This window comes from Wyeomyia smithii, chromosome 3, assembly GCF_029784165.1.
Source record: "Wyeomyia smithii strain HCP4-BCI-WySm-NY-G18 chromosome 3, ASM2978416v1, whole genome shotgun sequence".
NCBI classification, from domain to species: Eukaryota; Metazoa; Arthropoda; class Insecta; order Diptera; family Culicidae; genus Wyeomyia; species Wyeomyia smithii.
The window spans coordinates 59,574,353-59,591,565 of record NC_073696.1 but is presented as its reverse complement, the minus strand read 5'-3'; the positions used below and the strand labels follow the sequence as shown (position 1 = coordinate 59,591,565).

Sequence of the window (17,213 nt, the reverse complement as noted above, 5' to 3'; positions counted from 1 at the left end):
CTATGCTGTCAAATGGATAACCTAGCGTCTCCACCGATTCAACAGTGAAAGGAAGCGCACGGTTAACGTTCGCGTTAGAACGAGGGGGAAGTTTTGCACGTGTTTTGAAATAACTAGGGGCATCAAAATTCACAGGAATGGGTAACCAGCTATAACCTTTAATTTTTTTTCCAGTTTGTGTTGACCTCAGTTTAATATTTTAAAGAACTTTTTCAATATTATGCAGTAATTTCATACATAAAAAATTGATTTCCGTAATGCAGTGGATCTTATTCATCTTATCGTTTCCTACTTTTCTGAGGTGTATTCTTCTTTAGAAGGGCCAAATACCATTAAATATGGGTGTGTTCCTGGGTGCCCAGAAGACGGGAATCAAGTCCATATGACTGTTTAAAGTCCAATTGAGAGACTTTCGAATTCTAGAAAAACTTGCCAGATAGTAGGGAACAAAAAAATACATATACTTCAGACAGTATTTTGCTCTAAAAAATAAAATGACCTCGAATTTTTTAGTGAATCGTGATGATATCCACATAATAGAAATTAATTTTAAATGTTACGTTGATTTCTAACATGGTGACTTTCGGTTTCTAGAAACGGTCTAAAATGGTCAAATACCATCAAAAATAGACATTTTATTGATCAGAAATCGAATCGATTCAAGATGGCGATTTTGGTGCCCGAAACAGCCAAAATCACATAAATTACCAAAATTTTATTTATTCTTCACCTGTCAATTCCATTACTTTTTCACTAACCACTTTACACAACACGCAGGCACCAATCCAAAGTAAACTTTGTTGTGTATTCACTTCCTTTGAAAAAAAAATAAAATGGTGGAATCAAAACAAGTACAGTGTAAATGAATTTATATGTAAATTTTCAACAATTTGAAAATATATTCCTAATAGTTTAGTTTTTGTTAATTTATTTACATCAATAAACGACAAATTGGTAGCTGTGTGGAGAAAAAGCACCATTTACAGAACTTGGCGTTGCTCCGAAGATTTGAAAATAATAATTGAAAATAAATCGCAAAACCTTCAAGCGTTCCTAGACGCTAATAGAAATACTTCTTTAATAATAAATAGAATTCGTTTGTTTTTTTTTTCCAGTAACAAAATAATATTTCTTAACGCAATCAATTTTTTTTCACGACGCTGCACAGTGGTCTAAGCTCGAAAAATCGTGATCGTTTTAGATTTGACTGTGGGATATTGATTTTATGTACCCAGAATCTTCAGCAAGTTTATTCTATATAACAAGGCCAATCCCCCTAGAAGTTAGATATAAAAACTATTTTTTCCAATTTTCAAAACACCAGATTGCTTTCTTCAGCAAAGTTGTAGAAAAATCTATAAGAAAAAGAATTGCTGAACACTGTAATCTTCTATCTGTACGTCTGATATGACGAAACAGAGTTTTACGAGGAACACTCCTAAAAATTAGTTTTTCGTCCATAACTTTTTCTGTAATCGTCGAAACAATTCAAAATGTTCTGAGATTTTGTTCATTCTGCTAAACCTCGCATTTTTGTAAAATATATTTATTTGATATTTTCATTTGTTGTTAAGATTTTTATAGTTTTTTGCTGAAAACAGCCATATTTCAAGTCCATATTTCTCCGGAGATTGCAGATTATTCGCTTGCATTTATAATCCGGTATTTTCTCCACAGGACTTGATATAAATGTATTGAAGCGTTGTGGAACCATCCTTCAAGCTAGTGCTTCTGGTATAAAGTTGAACACAGAAAAATTCGATAGATATTGCATCGACACGGCGCAAAAAGTAGTGGAGTTATATCCATGGTACTATCTACCTGCGTCAGTACACAAAATACTAATTCACGGTGCACAGATTGCTGACCACTTTTTGGTTCCGATAGGACAGCTTCGGAAGAAGTGTAGGAAGCATTGAACAATATTATACGGGAAACACGTGAACACCTAAATATGGCGTTTTTCAGCAAAAAACTGGAAATATCTTTACAACAAATAAAAATATCAAAACAATATACTCTGCAAAAATGCGAGGTTTGGCAGAATGAACAAAATCTTAGAACATCTTGAATTGTTTCGACGATTACAGGAAAAGTTATAAACGAAAACGAATTTCGAGGAGTGTTCCTCGTAAAACTCTATTTCGTCATATCAGACGTGCAGATAGAAGATTACAGTGTTCAGCAATTCTTTTTCTTATAGATTTTTCTACAACTTTGCTGAAGAAAGCAATCTGGTATTTTGAAAATTAGAAAAAATAATTTTTATATCTAACTACTAGGAGGATTGATCAAAAAACCGAAAACTCCAAAAGAAAGGCCTTGTTATATGGAATAAACTTGCTGAAGACACTGGGTACATAAAATCAATATTTCACAGTCAAATCTAAAACGATCAAGATTTTTCGAGTTTAGACCACTGTGCGCTGATAAAACGAACGTGGATTACTCTTTAATTTTCTTTTCCTCCGTGGCTATTCAAGGTTTTTAGACAAACCCCATGGTCCCCAGGTGATGACCAAGTGGTATAGGAATGGACCTTAAGCTATTCGGAGAATATACAAACTGAAAAATTTTACACAGGAAATTAAAAATTAATTATGCTGAATGTGGATGAGGATGTGGATATGGAAATGAACATGGCAAAAACGTGGATATAGATGTGAATGTGGGTCTGGATCTGAATGCGAATGTGGAAGTGAAAGTGATTGTGAAAGTGGATGTATGTCGATGTATATATGGGAGAATGAGAATGTGGAGTTGACTCTGAATGTTGAAGAGGATGTGAATGTGTATTCCGTCTAAAACGTTTTAAACAGGTGTGTATATGTATTATTTAATTTAGTCAACAGAAAACATGACCAAAACATAAGTACGATTTTCTTATTATTTCTTTTATCCTTAATCCCTAAATTACGGAAATCGTCCGTTAACATCGGTCGTTCACCAGAACACCGCAACAGATCTTGCAAGAATGGAAATCAGATATGAACAATTTCATAATAGCCTGTTGATGTCATCTGAAAGCCAACTTTCACCTCTTCAAGCACATCATCAGTTGTAAACTGATAGCTACCATTGTACTGTCAATCCATCTCGTTGAACGGTGGTTCCATTCACTCCCTTTCTGCTTACTCATCATCCCCAGGCTCGGAAATACGCAGTATACTACTATAAGCGTGCTCGAAATAAATGACACATCAAAGTGAAACATGCATTTCGTGAGTTCGCAAAAAATACGCGTAAACAGGAACCAAAGACTTTGCACAGTATTTTCCACGCAGGAAAGGTCGCGTACCAGAAATTTACTGAAAAGTGGGCGTAAACGAGAGATTTACAATCAGTCCCAACTACTGTGACTGGGCACTTCCGACCAAAATACGGTACTAAAGCAGAGTTTTCCGGAAACGCTAAAAATGAACTGCAGCAGAGAAGGCAGCGATTCGTCCAACGCGATAACGTAGGAAAATGACACTGCAAAAAAGTTCCATAAAAATGATCGCAATTCAAGAGACTATGAGGGTTATTATCTTAGGCTTGTATGATCATTACTAATGTTTTCTTTTTCCATGAATAAAACCCTACTACAATTCAATCATTCAACATTTTCATGAAGCAATTCCAGCAGTGCAGATACTTCCGGTATTCCAATCCCCTTGGTTACTAATCCCACCAGAGTATACAAACAAAATAATTTTCTACTCTGCCCTAGGCCAAAAGCTATTACCGATACAGTTCGAAATAACCTCTGACAGTGGTGTGTGCGTGAAATCAAAATAATGACAAGCGTGTTGACCTTCGGTTCGTAATTTCAACCCACTCTAGGTGGGAGGCTCGATTTTGGCTGATTGCTGAGAGCACATCCTGCGGGAGATGATGAGCTTTTCTGGGGCTGAAAGTGGAGACGGACAACGAGAGCAAATATCAACCCACTTACCGACAACGGACAGCATCATGGAGTATCCCACCGGAGGCGTTGTAGATATCTGACACTCGTACACTCCCGAATCCCGCGGCTGCGGGTAGAGCACCTACGGAGGAAGAAAAAGGGAAAAAAAAACGAAATCAGATAATTGAGTTGTTGCCGTGGGCGAGTTGCTTGGTTCTATCGATGTATACACTCTGGGGTTCCGTTTCTGGGCGGCGCCGGTCATAAATCTTTCTCATCTTAGAATTCTTTTGTTGGTCAAGAAGTTCGGTTGATTAGAAAGATGCTGCTCGTTGGGTTGGGTGAGGGGCGTTGTGCGAAGATTGCTTGCGGAGCATTGCGGGTGAAATATATATTACATGGTTTCATTGTTTAGGTGACATAATAATCATTTAGTTTCTTACCGCTTCTTTTAATAATGCAACGGAGCCCAATCTGACAATTGAAAACTCTTAACCCTCAAGAGGATTACACAATGGAAGGATGGAGACGCAAAGCAATTACTATCGGCTGAGCGAACCGCGTGGACGTGACGCGGCGATTCGGATCGAACCGGAATGCCGGGTTGATTGGATCTTTGATAGTGCTAAACGATTTTATTTTCTGCGGAATGCGACCCCAATAAGCGAGAGATAATAATTTGCTGATAATGGCACCAGGCGTACTACGTTTCCGTATCAATAAACGCGCTGGCGGACGGAATTTCTTTAACCGCTCGTAAATAATAAAGCCGTAAAATAAATTAGAGGGTATTTATCGGTTTTCCGGCTAGCGTAATTGAGATGTTTAGTAATATTAATGACATTGACGAAGGTTAATTAATTTTCGAATATCATCCAACTGATATTTTCGCAACTACACTCAAAACTTATCGTTTTACCTCAATAATAAATTCGTTGCAGCATATCCCTTTGAATTTCTCGGAGGGAAGATTTATTACTTTTCAACCCGACAGTTTTGTCGACCATGGAATGTCCGAACATTTGAGCTGATTCAAGGGAAATAGCTTCAATCGAAATCAAATCGTTGACCTCGATAACCCTCCTCAATCTACAAGCGAGGCTACAGCGATAAAACGTTCGGTTTGTTGCTATATGATCTTGATCCGGGCCCGACAGTTCCATTGTGGCACACATTCTCTTTCCACAGTTCCAGTGTGACAAATTGTTTTCCCAAAGCTCGTCTTTGGACGTTTCTCCAGTTTTGCTTTCCAATCAAGATTTTAATGGATCCCATCACGGCTGCAGTGGCGGCGGAAGTCCAAAAGCTAGCAGCAACGTTTCCTGCTCTTCGACAACACGCGAGCTGATGATGCTATTATTGACCAACATTGCCACTGGATGTGCACTGAATGACATAAAGGATGACCTGCAGGGCCTGTCCTACTGCATTGGTTTGTTCTGCTGTGCAGGATAAGTAGCTTTGTTCCTGTGCTTCCATTACTAAGCATAGTTGTAATTTCTATTGTTGGAAATAAAAACAACTTATTTCACATTGTTGTACATTTCTCTTTGCTGGATACATTCCCATTAGAGAAACGCTGCAAGCGTTTTAGGTTTGCCATTACTCCACCACTGCACTGTGGCAGCTCGGTTTGCTTTATTTATTTTACTGCAAGCTTCCAGTGTGGTGATACTATTTGTTTTTTCGATCTTCGGAGTCTGGGATTTCAGTTGACAAACGATGGTGAGCGCTGGTAAAATGTCACGGGAAAGCGAACAATTTTCATTATATAATCTACTGTCAAAGGTCGAAGAGGCTAGCCAACAAAAAAAAACATGCCGAATGCTTGCTCATGCTTTTTGTGCGACAAAAAGGCTTTTCCAGGAACTTTGCTTTCTATCAAATTGAGTTTTAAACCTTGATAGAAAAACTTTTTTTTTTGTATGCCACTTTTTTGTCAACTGGCATAAAATTTATAGGCTCAACCAGACGTGTTCTATCTCGGTAATATAAACCAGAAAACAAACTGTGGTTTCAAAGTATTGTGAAAACAATGGATGGACGTTTAGATTCACTGGGGAACAATTAAAAAAATTATGTATCAATTTAAAATTCAAAGTACTCTTTCGGCAGCTTCAATGATCAATTCAATAAAACTGCCAATAAAACTTAATAAACAACTATAAAATCATTAATCAGCTGACCCACTTTAGTAGTAGTTTAGGGCTTTTTTCACACTATTTTTGATTATCATCAACTTTTTTCCAATCACGAATACTTTGTTAAGAGGGCTTACGTAAAATGGTAGAAATTATTACAAATATTTTAGAGCCTTAACGGTTTGTTTGATCGGTGTGACATCTTTGAAAATGTTGTTGACTATGGTTTGGCTATTCAAAAAAAAAAAAATAAACCATAAAAGTTGTTTGTTCAAAAAACTTGGCTGGAAAAGACCACTTCCAATAATCTTATTTCATATGAAAATTATTAGCAAAAGCCTTCATCATGGATATATAAGAAAAAGGCAAGTAAGAAAGTTAAAAAAAAATTAAAATTAGAGGCCTAACGACTTTGTTGATTGGTATGATTCCTTTGCCAAAGTTGTTGACAGTAATTTTGTTGTTCCAGAAAGAATGTGTACCGGAAGACAAAAAAAAATTGTATCATAAACATAAAAATATTGTTATAAATAAATCATCTTGAGAGCCCACTTTTCGAAAGTGAATTATTTTACGGAAACTCCACGGTGTTAACTGAACATTGATAATTGTTTGAAGTTAAAGAAATACTGAATAAAATAGTTAAAACCTTAATTTTGACGTCAATTTTTCAAACTACATATGCAATTCTTCTATTTTTGGAAGAATGGCTGTAAATTCAATTTATATGCAAAGTTCTTTTTTGTAGGGTCAAAACTGTTCGTTTGATCAATACAGTGTAGTACGCAAACCTGCAGATAATAATTTTATTCTTTCAAAATAAAACATACACTTTAAAAAAATTGTGAAATAATTATTGCTTCTGGAAAATTTTACCTTTTTATATTTTTTATTTTTTCAAGTTTCAACAACTATCCAAATTTAGCTATAATTTCCATAGAAAAAAAATCAGACAAACTTGTGTCCACATTTCCATTCATCAATAGCTTTTTTTTTGTAATTAATGGAGCTTAATCAATAAATCCACGTTGTGTAAATTTTCAGTGTCACACAATTTGCAAGCCAAATTCGAAGTTGATCATTTTTTCCAGCAATAAAGTTATTTCAAGCAATTAAGCATGGGAACCTTTTTTTAATAAGACGAAACGTTTGAGCCCTACCGCTAACTAATATTTGAAAAGTCGATTTTATTGGCACCAGGTCAGCAGAATCACTCGTGCTACCATGATGACGGTTTATGACCATATGACCAAAAATTGACACTTCAGCTACGAAGGCCCTACACATCCGTATGGGTTAGTAGGCGAAACTTTTACAATACTCTGCACCATTTCTTTTTTGTAGAAATGTTACTGAGTCGTACGCTGAAAAAATACCTAAGAAACAAAAAATAAAAATGAGCAAGAAATTCAGTAAAATAGTCGAAAACGAAAAAATAACGATTAAAATAAATCCAATTAAAATAACAACAATGAAAAATAGAGAAGATAAAAATAACAAAAAAATAGGAGGGTGATATCCAATACATGACCGCATGATTGAGACGGAATTGAAACTCTAGTATTTTCAGCAATTTTATCCAACAGTGCATTTCTAAAGTCTCAAGAAAGCGTTATAATCAATAATATATACACAAATAAGGGTTCTTTTATATTAACGCGTTCACTCCAGAAAAACCTTCGTTCGTTCTTCATGAACTACATTTAATGTCCTATGACTTACATTTTAAGCTTAAAATTAGGATTACGTTGCGAAAAATGAACACAGGCTGAGGGTGTGATTTAGACTTAGAAAAAAAAATCCGTCTGGATGAGGTAAATTTTGTCTAAGTCTAAATTACATAACAACAACATAATAAACAAAAATAAAACCACGCACTGAGAAACAAAAACAAAAATTCAATGTATGCGCATTGAGAAAACTTTACCGATAATTTATGGTGCTTAAATGAACCTGTTTGGATTCGATTTGAAATAAAATTTCCAGTAAACAAGTGTTGATCATTCATCGGCAGTAATTTTTCCTCGATTCATTAGGACTGGCTGAAGAAATTTAAATCGCTGCTGTAAAGACGAATTTACAGCCGTGTTCGTTCAGGCGTTTTACTATTTTTGATGAATGTTAATGAATAAACGAGAAAAACTAAATCTTCGATAAAAACGCGCTGAACCTACCCACACAGGTGCAATAGTAATACATACATACGAGCGAATGAGAAATTCAATTCAATGGCGTGCGCTTTTATGAGCGACTAATATTTGCCACGACCCGCCTTCTGCTGCGCCAGAAAGAACCGTCCGTTTTGCCGGTCAATGAACGAATGAGGAATTCAATTCAATGGCGTTCGTATGATACCGGTACAGTTTTGGAATGAAAATGCAGGAATAAAATGTTCGAATGGTAAATTTTATATCAAGGTTTTGTTAGTTATTTGAAAAGAGGATGGAGCGTATAAGAACGTATATAAGGGAATAGCAAGGAAAGTATAAAACATTAGAAAAAGAAAGCGACTTGGAGTAATAGAAAACAATAATCAAACCGAATGAATGAAAATGACTAAGTAATAGGTGAAACAGTAGTTAACTTTTTGACGTAGTATACGTCTTACGGCAACAATTACAGGGTCCCAATTTCAATACAGGAATCCAATTTCAAAACCGAAAACATCGAGAGCGTCACAAAAATTGTCCAATTTCAAACGTTTCAAACCCAGTCAATTTCTAACAGATTTCTGTCATTTTTGCAGCAATCGATTGGAAAATCATTTAATCACCCGTCCAAATGCAGAAAATTGTTATCTGATTGTTCAAACTATTGTAATATTGAAAATTGTTGAACATTGTCGAAACGCAAATGTCGACTTTTGATTGGTCGCTTGCTGCCTTTCCCTAAAAAGGACGACAGAATGGAGTACCTAGTTAACCGGGAATGCACTCTTCGGGCTATATAAGAGACTGTTTCTCCTCAAGCAAATCAGTTTACTAGCAGCAGGCAGCAACAGCGGATAACAACACCGATGGCGGTAGGCGAAGTTGATCAGCATCGGGCAACAGCGGCGGTGGTAGTGGTAAGCTGCAGTTCTTCCCCCTTTAGTTCGGCTTCCCTTCGATCTGAGTTGGACCCCACCAGCGGTAATCCAATTCAGATACAGTGACCGGCACAAAACAAGATCTACCCCCAGTATAATTTTTTTTTGAAGCCTCTCGTTCTTTTTGTCAACTTACTATGGTTTAAATTTATGGAACAGAAAAGTTTACCTCCAAACTTAATTTTTCTTTAGACATATCACTGATTTTTATTTAAAAATATTTAAAAAACATATGTTCTCTTATGTGTTAGTTTTTAAAGTATGACAGAAAAAAAGATCCACTTCATTTTTTTTAAACAAAACAATAGTTCAAACGAATCAAAACAAACTACTAGTAGTTAATATGACCTTCTTTGGTCTCAATCACCAATTGAAGACGCTTTGACATGCTTTCAACGAGGTTCCGGAGATGCTGTGGGTCCAGATCGTCCCAAGCCTTTTGTAGGGCTGTAAAATATGTTTGTTTGTTTGTTACCCCCGTTTTATCCACCTTGTTGTCGAGTATGGCCCAGAAATTTTAAATTGGGTTCAAATCAGGGCTCTGGGGTGGCCATTCTATTGATTTGATGCGGGTTGACCGGAAGAATGCACGTGTTTTCTTCGCTGTGTGTTTTGGGTCGTTGTCTTGCTGAAATGGTTAACTATTCTCCAGTCCCATTTTAAGTATCGACTCCTCCAAATTCTCACACAAAATGTCGATGTACACTTCTGCCGTCATTATACCCTTGATTTCGCACAAATTTCCTACACCAAACCACGAGAAACAGCCCCAAACCATAATGTTCCATCGCCGTGCTTCATTGTTGGCGGAAGATGTCTATCCTGGAGCCCCTCATCGCTTTTCCGCCAAACTCTTAATCGCCATTTCTTATTGAAGTGCTCGAACTTTGACTCATCCGACCGAATGATATGCTTCCAGAACTCCACGGGCTTGTTGATGTGGTTTTTGGCAAAGAGGAAGCGTTAATTTTTGTTCACTTTGCTAAGCATCGGCCTCTTTTTAGCAAAATAGCTCTTCAAATCCTTTTCTGCTATGCGCCGTCGAATGGTACGGTCAGAGATCGTCAAATCCAACCGTTCCTTAATGGCTCGCACGGTTGTGCGTGGATCTTTCTTGATCTGCCGGATGATCAAGTCATCGGTTCGCGCGCTGCTCTTGCGTTTTGCCCCTCTTCCCGGTCGATCAGCAACACTACCGAGCTCTTTATGTTTTCCTATGATCTTTTGCACTGCTCCAAGGCTCACTCCAAATTTTTCCGCTATTTTCCGTTCAGATTCCCCAAGCTTAGCATCACGCACAATAAGGTTTCGGACCTGCAAGGAAATTTTTCCCCCTGTCATTTCTCACAGCTTTATAATCAGCTCTAATCAACACTTGAAGTTGTCTTACGCCCTCTACATTAAATGTTTTCGACAAACAAAAACATTGAAGTGTCAACACCGGGGGGTTAACCAACGTGAAATATACGGAAAAAATATTACGGTGGTTGATCTTTTTTTCTGTCATGCTTAAAAAAACTAGCCATTAAGTAAACACTTTATTTAAATGTTTTTTGAATGAAAATCAATTCTATTTCTCCAGAAAAATGAAGTTAGGAGATCAACTTTATATTCCAAAAATGGAAATAAAGGTGTGTTAGAAAAACACGAGTTTTTTTCCAAAAAATTTCCTCCTGGGGGTGGATCTTTTTTTGTGCCGGTCACTGTATCGTTGGGTGAATACAACCCGAAACTGAAAAAGATTCGCACTGCCAGTTGGTTTGAGAAGCCACCATCCTCTAGCGTATGTATATATATAGGGTGTGCACACAGGCTTCTTCCGTTCTCTTGATTTTTGCCCAAATTTCCTTTCCTACCTGCCAAACCCCTTGGAAAACTAGACTTTCTCTCACACAGAGTGAGTAATTATCCACATTTAGGCGTAGAGTATTTCAGTCGCAGAGTTCTTTTTCACTCTTTATCATCACGTGTTAGGGATAAACCTTTATTTGCTCTCTCAGTTTAAGAGGGAGTAGTTTTCGTTAGCTTCTCCTTTACTAGAAGAGAAGTTGGCCAAATATCAAAACATTTAGGTTCATATTGAAGCCATATCCTAACAGTTTTCGAATTTGATATTATAGGAAGATTCACAACTCACCATGGGTGCGTATTCTGCAGAAAGTTCGATTTTATACTGTTTTTGCCGCACCCCAGAGCGATGAGAACGGTAACGCAATGCTCAGTTGGTCGCCGAGCAATTTATTTCATTTTTCTTGCGTGCGCGGATGCTCTGTCAAATTAGGAGCGTTTTTTTGTCAGAGAAACTATTACTCTGCGCTCTCTCTACAGCAGATGGTGTGATGCACATTGAATGTAAGCTCGCAGTTGTTGAGAGGAAAGAAAACTCTTTCTCTTTAAGATGAAGATGAGCAAAACAAAGCCTGTGTGCACATAACGTGTGTGAATATCTGTAGCGTATGTCCCTAATATATAAGGTGTGTGGCTACTAGCGTGTGTGGCTTGCTATATAGCGTGTGTGTATGTTTATGGCGTGTATGCATGTCTGTAGCGCGTGTGTGCATGTTTATAGCTCGTGTGGCTTGCGTGCGTGGTTTGCTATATAGCGTGTGCATGTCTAGCGTGTCCGTGCATGTCTATAGCTTGTGTGGCATGCTATTTAGCGTGCGTGGCTTGCTATATAGCGTGTGGCTAGCGTGTGTGGCTTTCTATAGAGCGTGTGGCTAGAGTGCGTGGCTTGCTATATAGCGTACGTGGCTAGCTGTATAGCGTGTGTGTATGTTTATAGCGTGTATGTGCATGTCTATAGCTTGTGTGGCTTGCTATATAGCGTACCTGGCTTGCTATATAGCGTGTGTGGCTTGCTATAAGACGTGCGGCTAGCGTGCGTGGCTTGCTATATATGCTATATAGTTTATCGCATGCGTGGCTTGCTATATAGCGTGTGTGGCTAGCAGTATAGCGATTGAAATTTTCATATATACATAATTGCTAATAAATCACCTCATGTATAATTTAATTATCACTGTAAATCATCCAAAACTAAATAAAAAATTTGCTATGTTGAAAAATATTCACTTGTCAATAAATGGCATTGACAAACACAATTAACCTCAAAGTTTATCTGAAGAATTTCTGAGCTAGTGAGCCTGAATCACATAATTTTTCGCGCAAGTCTTACTAATTGCAGCAATCAGTTGTAAAATTATCTACGCTATCGTAAAATGCAGAAAATTGTTATTTGAACTGTTAGATCATAGATGAGAAATGCACTGTTTGCCCTTGTCTATAGCCTCTTCGTAGCCACTGCCTAAATTAAGATATCGTAGTGCAACTTGATACAAAAGACAGCCACAAAACAATTTCGAGTGTTTTGAACGTTATTTAGCTCAATAATCCCGTCATTCAGAGAGTTGCGATTTTCTGCAAAGTTACTCAGGAGGTCAAGGGCTTGTAATTGCCGAACAGTATAGTGCGGAATTCAGCTGCAACGCAGCTCTAGTGTGCATGTAGTTTTGAGCGTTTCGAATTCATTTTAGCTCAATAATCCAAGCATTAAGAGAGTTGCGATTTTCAGCAAAGTTACTCAAAAGATCAAAAGTTTCTGGTTGGCTAACAGATTAGTTCGGATTTTTTCTTCAATGTGCTGCTAGTGTGCATAAAGTTTTTAGTGTTTTCAACTTACTCTATCATAAACTCTGTTTAGATAGTTGCAATATTCAGTAAGACAGTAACACTTTTTATTTACGCGATTCTATAAGCACTGAGATTGTTTACACATGACGAAGTTTAACCAATTAGAGTTGACAGTTTGATCACTTCGCACAATACGTAAGCTTGTGTGTGTTTATGTTGACAGTTTGATCACCAACATTCACAACCCGTTTTACAATTGGGAAAATTCACGATACCGCGACTGAATTGATTACCTCGGCTGCAAACAGTTGCAGTAGACATGCCTCTAATCCGATGTTGAAGGATTTGAACACCACAGAGGGCATTTCGTATTACACCGAATTGTTATGAAAATAGAATCGATGGAATAGTTTTGAACACACATGCGGCGTTATAATGTATTTCGACATGCTGGACCAGAACTGGTGGCACAAGCCGAACACCGCAACTTTGTGGGTAGCAATGATCACGCGATAAGTTGAAGTCTAAATACGAAAAATTGCATGCACCCTAGCGCCGCATAGCGGGGTAATTCAATATTAAATTGTCTACTATGTAGAAGCCTTAAGCCTCCTGAACAAGTTTGCTGAACACCGCATCTTTCTAGCAGGTCGGAATGGTAAGATTAGTTAAGTCCAAAATACGAAACATTGTGTGCCCACTAGTGCCACATGATATTTGCTTTGCATCTCGGAACTGCAACCGCCCGTCACGCATGTTTGCTCTTCGAATGCTATCGAATTTATCTCAGCAGTGTGCGCCAACGTGTACATCTGCGTATTCTCAATAGTGAGATTCGCAAATTCCAGAATTTACGCGTTCTTGAATGTGGATTTCGGAATTTAAGTTTCTATTACGTTATTTTTCCGCTTTTGTCGTATGCCTCGTGTAGAAGAAACTTAGGTGCAACGGAAATTGCAAAAAGTGTGAAAACTGGTTAACCCTTAATGCGACTTAATGCATCTTAGTCATTTATATGTCGGTGGATAGATAAAATGTGTAACAATTTTTTGATTTTTTTTTTTTTCTTCACATAACATTTATTTGACACGGCACAAATACAATTTAATGTTTAACGGCGCCAATTATATCTGATGACTTAAAAACTAAAGCAAATTTTTTATCCTCGCTGCCGACTACGAGCTGAAATTAAGTCTAACTTAAAACTAGCATGGGATTTCCAATCAGTGTTTTGTTGTTCAATGGTCGTCTGATAATCGTCGAATGGCATGTATGGATTCGTTCTGCTGAGCCACGATGTCGTGAGTTGGGACAGAGGCTCGTAGTCCTTGGGTCCTGGTTCTATTGTGCGGGGTCTGGTTGCTGGTTTTGTGCTTAAGGTTCAAACGTGTTCTTGTCGTTTTGTTGGGTGTAGACGGAGGGGAACGGGACTAGACTGGGGCGTGGATGGATTTCAGGAAAACGTATATAAGGGACATGTAGGATAGGTCACGGCTCGCCAAGACATCACGAACAGGAACAGCCGGCTGTCTACCCTCGGCCTGCAGGGAAGCTATTAATTTAGACCTGGCGTCACGGTGTACAGGGCATGACCAAACCACATGCTCTATGTCGTGATAACCTTCACCACAGGCACAGATACCACTTTCCCCGAGCCCAACACGACGGAGGAGCGCGTCAAATCTATAGTGATTGGACATAAGCCGGGACATCACGCAAATGAAATCCCGACCTACATCCAACCCCTTGAACCACGGGTTCGTCGATACTTTGGGGATTAAACAATTTTTTGATGTTGATGATAATGTTCAACATTGTTACTTTACTGCTCAATGGTGGAAAAAGGTGAAAAGTTCCAAGGTCTTTCCAAGGGCTTTCCCATACATTTTCCTCGTTATTGGCTTGCTTGCCGAGGACAGATAACAATAACATGGACGAAATAAATTCCACTGCCTACATATTTTGACTCAACAAAGTGTTTTGGTTTGTTTGTTTTTCTCTAAGCTGTGTGGCCACGCCCTAATGGCGAGGATCTACTCTGAACTCGATACGAAAAAATGCGTGTAGAAAATGCAGCTTCAGTTTAGTTTGTTACACAATAGCGAGTGCAGTGCAGCTGTTAATGGTACGCGACATTGAGAAACGAGAGCTGCATACGAGTCAGTTTCCAGGAACCGCGGAGCATGTTACCTTTATGTTGCATACGGTAGCAATAGTTACCATCGTACGCTGCAGGATATTTAACTGGCACAGCTACTGGAGGGCACAGCGGAGAGCAATTTTTATGCGCGGCCAACAAAATATTCAATACTACCAGTACTTCAAAAGATGCATCAAAACGTAAAAATGCAAAGCATGCTATGTATTTCGCAACAAAGATCCGCTATTGATCAACATGACATAAATGAACATACTTTAAAGTTGTTTTGTTCCATGATTTTATAAGTTTCTGCAAGAAATTTTAACTGTCGTGTGTGCAGAGCACATGGACCATTCAATTGGTGGTAATCTTGCCGTGGGATGTGTTGGGAATCGAAAGAAAATCGAAAATTACTTGTTAAAAGTAAATTTTTTGGCAGGAAATATTGATAGAAACCTAAATATCATGAATTAAATTCTGCTGTAACATATTAAAAATAAAGGTCTGATGTTGTTTTAAAAGTTCAGTGAGAATATCAGAGGTATAGTAGGTTAAAATATGAATGTTAACGGCAAAAACTTTTTTTTAAAAACATCATTAAACATAATCAGATAGCTCAGTAAGATTGAGAAATAGCTAGCTAGTGTCTTCAGCAAAGTTTTTTGTTATGTTATTTTGTAAAACTTTGCCAAAGACGGCGATAAAAAATATTGATTTTTAGAGAAAATATTTTTTTTATCTCACTTGTTGGGGGATTAATCACGGATCTGTTATTGTCCAAAGAAGGATCTTTTTTTACTCTAAAACTTTCCCGAAGCCAGTATTGCTCTAAAATGTGACGTTTACGAGAAAATGACTTTTGACCACCTTTTTTCATTCCTGGACCACAGTGCCCTGGACCCCCACAATCGTAAATCCGGCTCTACTACTGGTTCTGAAAAATAATCCGTCGAATTTGGATTGCTTTCCTTAGAAGGTACATTTTCGTTACCGGTGTCCTTTTTACCAACAAATTTACACACATTCATTTTGCGCCTGGTTGGCTACCTGAAATAGCAAGTGCAAGGCTTAGTTCCTCGAATCTCGATATTTACCATATTCCCCACACGGACAAACACCGCAAACAGCTAACGCCACTAGCGGCCAGCAGCGTAAACAACAAATAAACAAAACGTAGAACTCCGTGTATAATAAAACACAAATTTCTGTACAAACACTAGTAATTATGACCTTAAAATTACATTTTCGTGAACCACAAATTAAGAGCTTTTGATTGATGTATAAATCATCGTTGTCCGATTCATTTGAAGCAAAATCATGTTTCAAGATGGCTTGACTCAGTTTTTTGAAAATTTCTCGGAAACCACTCAACCACAAATTACCACAAATTGGATTTCGAACTCACAAATTAACCACTAAATATTGGTGGTAAAAGAATTAAAAAAAAAAATATTTTGTCATGCCATCTCGATATATGAGCAATTCTCGCTGAAACCGTCCCACTAGTGACATGAGGTCTTTCAAAAAGGATATTTTTATGTCTAAATGATTGAAAGTAGCGAAAAAATGAGCAAACCACTCTGGTTAGTTCAAATTGATGGACCCCTCGGGCACAAATCGGTTAAACGGTTTTTACAAAAATTGATTTTTGAGCAATTCTTGACATTTTTATTGATTGATTTCTCTTGAATTTGTCATTGAACCCCCTGCAACCAACACATCGTTTTCAAGAGGAAAGATAGAGCTTTTATTTGAAGTTGAAAAAAATTGGCCGCCATCTTGGATTTCATCAGAAAAACGTGTTTTTGAGCAAGTTCGCAACCACCGATTTTGAATTTGAAATCACCATTGGAAAGCTGAGAAAAAATGCTTTAAGATACATTCAAAATATTAGGTGAGCATTGAGGTTATCTTGTCATTCTGGTCACTTTTCAAAATCGAGCTTCAAACAGTTCAACACATGACGCGCGTCCAATATCAAATCATGCTGAGCCTGTGGTGTGTGTCTGTGTGTAGAGTATATTAGGGGCCATCCATGTTCCACAAAAAAACAATATCGCACGCTAGGGGCTAATAGCGGTCTCGATCAACTAGATTAGTTGAGAGAATTCGTTATCGATATTGTTTTTGGCACATTTTTGCATGTGTAGGATAAGTACAACGATACACCGTGCCCCAGTGCTGTGTCAAGAAAATTTCCAGCTCGAAAAGATCCTCGACTCGCTCGGGAATCGAGCCCGATATCACAACCGTGTGGGAGAGCTAGCCAACCGACATCACCAACCACAGAACCACGGGGACCACAACGCAATTTGTGAACAG

At 37.9% G+C, this 17,213-nt stretch overlaps 1 protein-coding gene across 2 annotated transcripts in view; it reads right to left on the bottom strand.

Annotated features, from left to right (window-relative positions):
- Nucleotides 1–17,213, bottom strand: part of LOC129726804 (SPEG neighbor protein-like) — a 224,920-nt gene that overhangs the window by 57,247 nt on the left and 150,460 nt on the right. For both annotated transcript variants that reach the window (XM_055683924.1, XM_055683923.1), the window contains one exon: nucleotides 3,938–4,031. In XM_055683924.1, the coding sequence (XP_055539899.1) occupies nucleotides 3,938–4,031 (94 nt within the window). The remainder of the gene's footprint in view (nucleotides 1–3,937; nucleotides 4,032–17,213) is intronic.